The sequence below is a fragment of the Ictalurus furcatus genome, chromosome 20, assembly GCF_023375685.1.
Source record: "Ictalurus furcatus strain D&B chromosome 20, Billie_1.0, whole genome shotgun sequence".
NCBI classification, from domain to species: Eukaryota; Metazoa; Chordata; class Actinopteri; order Siluriformes; family Ictaluridae; genus Ictalurus; species Ictalurus furcatus.
The window spans coordinates 9,133,677-9,145,503 of record NC_071274.1 but is presented as its reverse complement, the minus strand read 5'-3'; the positions used below and the strand labels follow the sequence as shown (position 1 = coordinate 9,145,503).

Genomic DNA, 11,827 nt, shown 5'->3' with positions numbered 1-11,827 from the left:
ATAGGTAAGACCAAGGAATATAGCTGTGTTGTGTGGCAAAAAGTTGTTGAGGTTCACAAAATGGGAAGTGGCTATATGAATATAGCAAAAGCATTGAATCTTGGTTGGATCTTCCAGCAGGACAATGATCCAAATCATACATCAAAATCAACACAAAAGTGGTCTACTGACCACAAAATCGAGGTCCTGCCATGGCCATCCCAGCCCCCTGACTTGAAACCCATAGAAAACCTGTGGGGTGAACTGAAGAGGAGAGTCCACCAGTGTGGACCTCGAAACTTGAATGATCTGGAGAGATTCTGTATGGAGGAATGGTCTCGGATTCCTTACGATGTATTCTCCAACCTCATCAAGCATTATAGGAGAAGACACAGAGCTGTTATCTTGGCAAAGGGATGTAGCACAAAGTATTCACTAAATGGGTGGCAATAATTGTTGCACACCTATATTTAACAGATATTTTTAAAATAAACCTATTTGGTTTACAGTTGTCTAAAGGGTGCTATATATATATTACACACACACTGAAAGTATTTGCCCAAACCCAATTTCTTCTGGTTTTGTGTGTATTTTGTACTGAATTGTTTCGGAAATTAAACACAAAATCTAAGATAAAACAAAGGCAATCTGAGTAAATGCAAAATACCATTTTTAAATGATAATGTTATAATGTTGTTTGGCCCTGTTACTAATTCCCCAAATCTGCATTCATAATGGGTTCAGCTGGAATAGACGCAACCAGGCCTGATTACCACAAACCCTGTTCAATCAAATCAATAGTACTGACTATTTAACAAAGATTTTTTTTTTTTGATAAACCTGTTGTGTTTGCAATTGTTTGATATCCATGAGAGCAGAGTATTTTTGTGAATTTTTTTAACAAAAGATCAAAAAGTTAAGCAATAAAGACAAATTTTCACAGCCTTCTTTGCCCATATTTACCAAGGGTACCAGTCAAAGTTTGGGGACACGCGAATGAAATGTTTCTCATGATCTTAAAAACCTTTTGATCTGAAGGTGTATGATGAAATGTTTGAAATCTGTGTTGTAGACAAATATAATTGTGCCAACATATTCATTTCTTTCATTAGAAAACTATCATTTTATTTACACTTTAAAAAAAAAAAATTTTAAATGGATGACTTGGAGTGAAATATTCCAAAAAGCAGCCAATAAGTATCCAGCATAGGTGGGAACTCCTTTAATACTGTTTAAAAAGCATCTCTGGAGGGTTCCTCAAGAAATTGGTTGAGAAAATGCCAAGAATACATTTCCGATAATTCTAGGCGAAAAGGGTATCTGCTTTGAAGATGGTAAAATATTAAATTATTTCTCACAGCATAATTCCCATAGTTCCATTTGTGTTATTCCAGTGTTTTGATGGCTTTGATTATTCTAAAATGTGAAAACAAAAAATAAAGAATGAGTGTGTCTAAACTTTTGACTGGTAGTATAGACACTATACACCGATCCGCCATAACATTCAAACTACCTGCTTTATATTGTGTAGGTCCCTCTTGTGCTGCCAAAACAGCTCTGATCTTTCTCTGAATGTGTGCTGTGGTATCTGGCACCAAGAAGTCTTGAGATCTTGGGAATTTGGAGGCCAAGTCAAAACCTTGATCTTTTTGTCATGTTCCTCAAACCATAACTGAATGATTTTTGCAGTGTGGCAGGGTGCATTATCCAGCTGAAAGAGGCTATTGCCATTAGAGGATATTGTTGCCATAAAGGGGTGTACTTGGTCTGCAACAGTGTTTTGGTTGGTGGTGCTTGTCAAAGTAACATCCACATGAATGTATAGGGACCCCCCGCTGGTCCAACGACAGTGTCCAATGGAGTGGCGGATGGCTTATGTGTTACTGTCTTTGTTTTATGTGATATATTAAACATTTGAAAGAGCAATTTGTCAACTTTAAATAGGATCCTCTTTTTACTTCATCTGACTCCAATTATGAACGATTCTCAGATATATTAAAATTCTTATCTTTATCATTAAATTTATCTCGACATTTGATTATCTCCATTATTTAACCCTTTACTTAGATTTAGTGCCTATCGATCAGTTCATTAGAGCAACATTATCACTACTATCACAGCAAGTTGACCAGTTTTACTTTTCCATAATGGTAGCTTTGTATAGTCATGCCATGGTTTCCCATGTACATTTAACTAGAATAATATTACAATAATCAGACTCACCCTATTTAGATTGGTCAATCAATACTTTGTTGTTCTAAACGGATATTCCTTTTAGCTTTTGCAGTCTTAGATAAGTACAATTAACTAAAGCCTAAACTCTAAAATCTCAGTTGGCATGCCTTAGTACTCCACCTAAAACTGGATTTGCGCCTGTACTACCAAATCGGAGAATGTGAACACTTTTTACAAGTCGGAATCTCGTAATTACGGTAATCATGACATGGCGTGAATGCAGCTTGTTTTTCTACATTTTCTAGATCTTAATGGTGGTTTGAACTGCTGCTGAGGGAATGAAACCATTTTTCTAGACGTACTGAGAGCTTTTGAGCAGGGAGCAGTTCTCTCTGTCTTCAGACATGTTGGCACCAGCCTTATGAATGCCAGGACCCAATGTTTCCCAGCACAACATTGCCCAGAGCATCACCCTGTTTGTCAAGCTTTTATTCATGTTGCAGCCAGAACTAACTGTGATGTTATGCAAAAATAATGCACAGCTTCTGGCCAATCACATTTGAGCAATCAGTCGTGCTGTGGTACATGTCATAACGTTAATGAATGATAAATGAAATTTATTCAATTAAACACTGTAATTGTTTGCAAAACGCTGTGGTACAAGCAGAATGACCTCTGCAATAAAGATGTTGCTGCACGTTGTGCCGTCACATCACCTTGGCATGCATTATTTTCGTGTACAACACAAGTCTGTCCTGTGTTATTTCTTTGTGTTAACGTGGAATGTAATGTCTGTAAAATACATGGTCATAAAATCACCAAAATGCCTGACATTCAAAACAAAATGTCACGTGCAACTGGTAACTGAAGTCCCTGTGCTTGACTGAAAGACTGTAAGTCAATTATTATAGAATCATTCATTACATATGTTGTGGTTATACTTTTTACTTTTGTTTTGGAAAGATATAAAGAATTCCAGCTTCTGAGCATTTCAGGCAGATGTGTATGCAGACAGAAAGATATTGTAAACTATCTGTCCTTATCAGAATAAGTAGTTCTGTGGGAGTTGTGTCCCTATCTATGAAACACACGTTTGATTTCATTGTTAAAATCTGAAAAACTGTGCAGTGAAATTCTGTTCTGTGGCTCCAATAGCACCAAAAACTTTATGGAAAAAGGGCTTTTTACAGAACCTATTTGGACAGCAAGGCCAATTCATTTGTTTTTGCTGTAAACAGTAGACATTTGGGTTTGAGATCAAAGGATGAATATCGGAAGAAAGTTTAGAATTTCAGGTTTTATTTCCTGTTATTTATATGTAGATGTGTTTAAATGATATAGAACATAGCAGATTTTGTATCAGACCACCCAATATGTAGGTGAGCAAAAATATTGGAACACGGTACTGGCAGGTGTTTCTTGTTATCCAGGTGTGTCCTGTTAGACTGATTGTTTAAACAATAAATAGCTCTGAATATCTACTCTTGGTATTAGCCTTCAGTTTTGCTTGTGAAGACTGCATTTGTTGTCAGGCAATCAGAAAATCAATCAGAGACATTGCACAAAAATGAGGCATAGCCAATATAGCAATTTGGAATGTCCTGAAAAAGAAAGAAACCACTGGTGTACTGAGAAACAGACACCAAAAGGGTTGGCCAAGGAAATCAACAGCAGCTGATGACAAACATTTGTGAGAGCTGTGAAGAAAAACCCAAAAACCACATTGACGTCACCAACAACCTCCCCAGAGCAGGGGTGAAGGTAACACATTTGAAGAAGACTTCGAGAGAAGAAATATAGAGGCCATAACACAAGACCACTCATTAGCAGTAAGAATCAGAAAGCCAGATTGTAATTTGCAAAAAAAAAAAAAAAAAGTACAGCGCCTGGAACAAATTTTTATGGACTAGCGAGACTAAAATTCACCTCTACCAAAGTGATGAAAAGGCCAAAGTGTTAAGGAAGAAGGATCTGCTCATGATCCAAAACATACAAGCTCATCTGTGAAACATGGTGGAGGTAGTGTCATGGCTTGGGCTTGCTTGGCTGCTTCTGGAACAGGCTCACTAATCTTTATTGATGTAAATCATGATGGTAGCAGCAGAATTAATTCAGAAGTTTACAGGAGCATATTGTTTGCCAATTTTCAGAGAAATGCATCCAAATTATTCAGGAGGTACTTTATCCTGCAGCACGATAAAGATCCAAAACAGACTGCCATCTCAACAAAGGACTTTATCAGAGGGAAAAGTGGAAGGTTTTAGACTGGCCAAGTTAATCACCAGAACTTAACCAATTGAGCATGCATTTCACCTCATGAAGAGGAGGCTGAAGGGAGAAACCCACTGAAACAAACAACCCTTGAAAGAGGCTGAGGTAAAAGCCTGGAAAAGCATCACAAAAAGATTGTTAAACCAGAGAGTAGGTCTAATCTCAAATGTCTTCCTACTCCTTGCTTACAGTATGTGCACTACATGAGTTAAAAACACAATGGCCTTTTCTAGTGCATGGTACTGACAAGCCTGAAGCTCACCCCGATAGCAAGCTCCCCTAAAGTGGAGCCATTCTGGCTTTTACGGTTTTCTCTCAGAGATCACAATTTTTCATTTCCGTTGGTCTGTAATCTAATGAAACGTCCCTACTATTAATGTCGTCTCCCTGCGCTGTAATATATATGTAATAGATTAGTCATTAATTTTAATCAGCTTGCATGTGTGTTGGTTTCCAGACCCCTCAGGTTTTCCAATTGATCAGTAAGAAGAAGTCTCTGGCCACTGCAGCCCAATTGCTGCTGAGGGGGGCAGAGAAGCTAAATAAGTCTGTGGCGGAGAGTCAGGAGCAGTGGCGTCAGCGTGATTTTAATGCAGAACTACTACACCTGCGCTCACAGTGGAAGTTGCGCAAAGTTGGAGACAAAATCCTTGGAGATCTAAGCTACCGTAGTGCAGGTGAGTCTACGGCTATGACTTTGATGGTTATTTAACAGGATATGCTCTGGTGTAATTCAAGTGTCCCCTCACCCCTACAGGGTCATTGTTTACTCATCATGGCACCTTTGAGGTAATTAAAAACACAGATATTGATTTGGATAAGAAAATTCCAGATGATTACTGTCCACTCAATGTCCAAATTCCAAGTGACCTCGAGGGCTCTGCATACATTAAGGTAAAGATCAGATATTGTATTAAACACAAGACATACTGATATAGTGGAAAGCCATACTTACATTTTGTAGTGGCTTTTACTCCTACAGGTCTCTATTCAGAAACAGTCTGCTGATATAGGAGACCTGGGAACAGTCAATCTATTCAGGAAGCCACTCAAAGCCAAGCCAGGTACTGAATAAAACTTCTAATAAGCTCATGTGAGGTTGGCCATATAAACTACAGAACACATGTTTAAAAGTCATAAATTTCACATCTTTGCATGCTTTAATAAAGTAATCTCCCTCTTTTCTTTCTCTTTGTTTCCTCTCCCTCAGGCTCCCAGGCATGGCATCTAAAGCTGGAAGCTGCTCAGAACGTGCTGCTATGTAAGGAGATATTCACTCAGCTTTCCCGGGAGGCAGTGCAGATAAAATCCCACATTCCACACATTGTTGTCAAAAACCAGATCATCTCCCAGCCTTTTCCTGGTAAACTAAAAAACACCTTGACGAAACAGCTCCGTTATCTGATGGTGATGTGTGTATGTGAGAGGATGTTAGGCCTGTGTGATCCTGATCAAAAAGTGTGAAACCAACTGTGATGTTTGTGGTACTGGGCCCTCTGGGTGTGTGTGAGTGTGTATATATAAATCACAAAGTGTAGCTAATTGAAGTATGCAGGGCTATGTAATTTTGTTTCTCAGGTAAGTTTAGTGTTTGCAGGGCTATGTTTACATCCATTTGGAGGTGTGTGTTTGCAATGCTTTGTGTACATAGCTAATAGTCTGTTGGTAATTATAGGACTTCAGCTCTCCATCTCATTGTGCCACTCTACTATGGATAAGAAGAACCAGAGAGCTTCACCAGACAAAACCAAACCAGATGACCATCTATATGTGCTAGAACACAACCTGCACCAACTTATTAGAGAGGTATACAAAAAACCCAGTATGGCTTTTAATTTGTGTCAAAAAAGGGAGCATTTCTTCTTTGCAAGTGCACAGAACAGAATCCGCGTGCACAAATGTGGTCCCGCGAGCACGAAGATGTGACAAGCGCTCGCTCAACCCTCTCTATGCCCTCGCAACTGTTAATGCTCGCTCGTGAAGTTGACTTGACACTTTGGAGGCGGGGACACTAGCTGATGTCTCTGCTCCTTTGATTTCACTTTCAATACTCAGTCACCTACAGTCTCCGGCCTGTTTCAGCCACCTCTATAATGCCCTTAGCACTATAAGTAAATCGTGCATAATTTTTCACCTCATCAGTGTTACAGTGGCGCTTGAGTTTGTGAACCCTTTAGAATTTTCTATATATCTGCATAATTATGAACTAAAACATCAGATTTTCACACAAGTCCTAAGAATAGACAAAGAGAAACCAATTAAACAAATGAGACAAAAATATTATACTCGGACATTAGGACATATCTGTGAGTGGCAAAAGTATGTGAACCTTTGCATTCAGTATCTGGTGTGACCCCCTTGTGCAGCAATGACTGCAACTAAACATTATTGGTAAGTGTTGATCAGACCTGCACATTGACTTGGAGGAATTTTAGCAAATTCTTCAGTATAGAACAGCTTCAACTCTGGGATGTTGGTGGGTTTCCTCACATGAACTGCTTGCTTCAGGTCCTTCCACAACAATTCTATTGGATTAAGGTCAGGACTTTGACTTGGCCATTCTAAAACAATAACTGCATTCTTCTTTAACCATTCTTTGGTAGAACAACTTGTGTGCTTAGGTCAGTTGTCTTGCTGCATGACCCACTTTCTCTTGAGACAGATGTCCTGACGTTTTCCTTTAGAGTTTATTGATATAATTCAGAATTCATTGTTCCATCAATGGCAGGATGGCAAGCCATCCTGGCAAAGATGCAGCAAAACAGGCGCAAACTATACTACCACCACCATATTTCACAGATGAGACAAGGTTCTTCTGCTGTAATGCAGTGATTTCCTTTCTCCAAACATAACGCTTCTTATTTAAACCATAAACTCTATTTTGGTCTCATCTATCCACAAAACAATTGTCCAGTAGCCTGAACACGGGCAGCAATGTTCTTTTTGGACAGCAGTAGTTTTCTCCTTGCAGTCTTGCCTTGAACACCATTGTTGTTCAGTGTTCTCCTGATGGTGGACTCATGAATGTTAACATTAGCTAATGTGAGAGAGGCCTTCAGTTGCTTAGATGTTACTCTGGGTTCATTTTTGACCTCGTGCACTATTACATGTCTTGCTTTTGGACTGATTTTTGTAGGTCACCCACTCCTGGGGAGGGTAACAATGGTCTTGAATTTCCTCCATTTGTACACAATCTGCCTGACTGTGGATTGGTGGGGTCCAATCTATTTAGAGCTTGTTTTGTAACCTCTTCCAGCTTGATGAGCATCAACAACTTTTTTATTTATTTATTTATTTATTTTACTGATGTCCTCAAATCTCCTTTGTTCATCAAGCTCTCTGTTCAGTTGTGAAGATCAGGCTTTGATAGATCCCCGTTCTTTAAATAAAACGGGTAGCTTGCTCGCACATGATTATCATACCATTGATTGAAAACACCAGACTCTAATTTCACCTTCAACTCAACTGCTAATCCTAGAGGTTCACATACTTTTGCCACTCACAGATATGTAATATTGGATCATTTTCCTCAATAAATAAATGACTGTGTAATATTTTTGTATTATTTGTTTAATTGGGTTCTCTTTATCTACTTTTAGGACTTGTGAAAATCTGATGTTTTAGGTTATGTTTATGTAGAAAATTCTAAAGGGTTGACAAACATTCAAGCACCACTGTATATTTGGAATAATCAAAATATTGTTTACAGAAATAAATAATTGTTTGAGAGATGGTTTTTAAATAATATTTATACTGTTAGCCAGTTCATATTCACATGGCCAATTATATTCATTTTCAGAGTCCTCCAGTAAATTTGATTTTGTGGCTTCACAAAAAAAGTGTAAAATTATAGTAAATTATATTCCAAGTGGTATTAAGCCTCTTTTGAAAGGAAAACAAACCTTTAATCATATTTCAATACAAAGAAATATTACTGATGACAAATTTAATAACTTCTTTATTCATAATCATATCAACAGAAAATTTATTCCAGCAGAATCTTTAATGGATGGTATTATTCAACATCAACTGGAATTTGGTCTGGTCTCTTCCACACAATTATTTATTAACAAATAAGGTGAAAAATGTTACTTTCAAAATACTACATAAATTTTACCCTTGTAATAGCACTCCTTCTAAATATTGAAAGTATCGAGAAATATGCTCATTTTGTGTCTTAGAAGAGAACGCGAATGTGTTTGGAATGAGTTGTGTAACTATCTCTCGGAGAATTGAAAAAAATTAATATATATTAGTGCCTTCCACTAATATTGGCACCCTTGGTAAATATGAGCAAAGAAGGCTGTGGAAAAACACAGGTTTATTAAAAAAATATATCTTTAGCATATATGTGCCACAATTATTGACACCCCATGAATTGATGAAAAAAATGTATTTGAAGTATATTCCAATTGATATTTAACATTTTTTTTAGTACACCTGGGTGACTAGGAACCGGAAATTGCTCAACTATGACTTCCTGTTTCACAGGGATGTAAATGAGTTAACACAGGCCAAGTTCCTTCAGTCATTCATCACAATGGTTAAGACCAAGGATGTGCGGCAAAAGGTTGTTGAGCTTCACAAAATGGGAATGGCTATAAGAAAATGGCAAAAGCATTGAAAATGCCCATTTACACTATCAGAGCAATAATTAAGAAGTTCCAGTCAACTGGAAATGTTATGAATCAACCTGGAAGAGTTTGGAAGGGTTTCAAGAAAAAATGCCTCTACTCTCATCCAAAAACAAACTCGAGCGTCTTCTGTTTGGGAGACACTACTGGAACTTCAAATGGGATTGGGTTCTATGGTAAAATGAAACTAAAATAGAACATTTGGTCAATAAACACCAGGGGTGCCTTAGCGCACACAGAGAGGAATCCATATGGAAGAGTACCTCATGCCCACCTTTAATGTTTTGGGGCTGTTTTTCTGCTAGAGGACCTGGACATTTTGTTAGGATATATGGCAACATGGACTCTATCAAATATCAACAGATGTTAAATGAACACCTGACTGTGTCTGCCAGAAAGCTTAAAATGGGTAATGGTTGGATCTTCCAGCAGGACAATGATCCAAAACATGCATCAAAATCAACCCAAAAGTGGTTTACTGATCACAAAATCAAGGTCCTGCCATGGCCATCCCAATCCCCTGACTCCAAGTCAAGTGGGTTTTCATTGTCATTCCCCTATATAGCATGTATACATTGGAAGGAAATTACATTTCTTCAGGACCATCATGCAACTACAGTACGCAAGACTACATAAATTGCAAATACACAGCAGTGTGAGACGAGTGCAAAACAATAAATGCACAGGACAGTAAATACACAGGTCAATAGATACACAGAACATGGACTGTAAACTGTAGCAGCAATACTGGCAGCAAAAACGAGTTCCATAGTATAAAGTGACTGATGCAGCTATGTAAAGTGCAGTGGGCAGTAGTACTGGGTCTTACTGGGTTAGTGCATGTGCAGTGGTATGAGTCATACTGGCTTAGGTGTTTGACTAGCCCAGGTGAGCATTGGGGAGCAGCAGGGTGTTGAAACTGCCTCAGGGAAGAAACTGTTGCCAAGTCTGCTGGTGGTGGCACGGATGCACCTGCACCTTCTGCCAGATGGCCAGAGGGAAAATATAATATAAATATAATATAATATCCATGAAAAGGGTGAGGGGTCATCTGCAATACTGGTGGCTTTGCGGATTCAGCGGTTGTTGAATGAGGTGTCAGTGGTGGGTAGAGAGACCCCAGATATCTTTTCAGCTGTCTTCACAATTCGCTGTAGGGTCTTGCGGTCAGAGGCTGTGCAGTTCCCGTACCACGCGGTAAGACAGCTGTTCAGGACGCACTCAATCATCCCTCTGTAGAAGGAGGTGAGGACTGGAGGGGGCAGTTTGGCTCTCTTCAGCCACCGCAGGAAGTGGACGTGCTGCTGGACCTTCTTGACTAGCCAGGTGGTGTTGTGAGTCCAGAAGGGGTCCTCAGTCATGTGCACACCAAGAAACTTGGAGCTTTTGACTCAATCCACAGTTGTTCCGTTGAGGTGCATTCATGAATGGTCCACTTGGATTCTCCTGAATTCGACAATTATCTCTTCAGTCTTATCGACATTAAGAGATAGATTGTTGTCTCAACACCAGTCTGCGAGCTGGTTCACCTCCTCTCTGTACACTGACTCATCATTGTTGCTGATGAGGCCCACAAATCTAGTGTAGACCTGAACTTAGCAGCACGGTCATGTGTCAGCAGGGTAAACGGCAGTGGACTGAGCACACAGCCCTTGGGAACGCTGGTGCTCAGTGTGGTGGTGCTAGAGGTGGAGTTGCTGATCCTGATGGACTGGGGTCTTCCGGTTACAAAGTCCAAGATCCAGTTGCAGAGCGAGGTGTTTAAACACAGCTGGCTCAGCTTTGTTGTCAGTTGTTGTGGGATGATTGTGTTGACTGCTGAACTGAAGTCTATGAACATCATCCTTATGTAATTGTCCTTTTTATCTAGATGGGTCAGGGACAGATGGATGGTAGCAGATATGGTGTTCTCTGTTGAGCAGTTGGGACGGTATGCATACTAAAATGGGTTCAGTGTGGTGGGAAGACTGCTTTTTGTATTTAATGACTAGCTGCTCGAAGCCACTTCATGATGATGGGTGTGAGTGCAACTGCCTTATCATCTGAAGGCAGAGTCTCGGATTTTCAACAGCGAGCGCACTTCAGCAGTCATCCACGGTTTCTGGTTTGCACAGGTGGTGATGGTCATGAAGGAAATTCCGTCATCTATGAACTTGCTGATGTAGCCAGTTACTGATACTGTGTATTCCTCCAAGTCTGTGGTATGTGGCAGCCTCTCTGAACATATTCATATTCATATTTCTGTGTGCTCGAAACAGTCCTGAAGTGCTGAGATGGCTCCCTCAGACCAAGTTCTCACCTGTTTCAGAACCGGTTTGGCACATTTCAGAAGTAGTCTGTATGCTGGGATTAGCATAACAGAGATGTGGTCTGAGCAGCAGAGATAGGGGCAAGGTGCAGCCTTGTAAGCACCGTGAATGTTGGTTTAAACAAGGTCCAAAGTGTTTGTACCACTGCTTGCAAAATCAACATGCTGTTAGAATTTTGGCAGCAGTGATTTCTTATTTGCATGTTTAAAATCTCCGGTGGCCATGAAAAATCTATCGGGGTGCACTGTCTGTAGGTTCCTGATAACTGATGAGCCCCGTAGAGTTCATTTAATGCTTCTTGGCGTTAGAGTTTGGTGGAATGTACACCGCGACAATTAGCATGGTGGTAAACTCTCTGGGAGGTAATTTATTATTTGGAATTTATTATTATTGGTAAATGTTTTATACATATGTAAATTTATATGCAAGAATCCTCTACTGTCAGTTTATTTTGGTAGA

The 11,827-nt window shown here is 39.5% G+C and overlaps 1 protein-coding gene across 4 annotated transcripts in view; it reads left to right on the top strand.

Moving 5' to 3' along the window:
- Nucleotides 1-11,827, top strand: part of med17 (mediator complex subunit 17) — a 32,070-nt gene that overhangs the window by 4,066 nt on the left and 16,177 nt on the right. For all 4 annotated transcript variants that reach the window (XM_053651071.1, XM_053651072.1, XM_053651073.1 and 1 more), the window contains 5 exons: nt 4,883-5,102; nt 5,183-5,319; nt 5,408-5,489; nt 5,636-5,788; nt 6,101-6,231. In XM_053651071.1, coding sequence (XP_053507046.1) covers nt 4,883-5,102; nt 5,183-5,319; nt 5,408-5,489; nt 5,636-5,788; nt 6,101-6,231 — 723 coding nt within the window. The remainder of the gene's footprint in view (nt 1-4,882; nt 5,103-5,182; nt 5,320-5,407; nt 5,490-5,635; nt 5,789-6,100; nt 6,232-11,827) is intronic.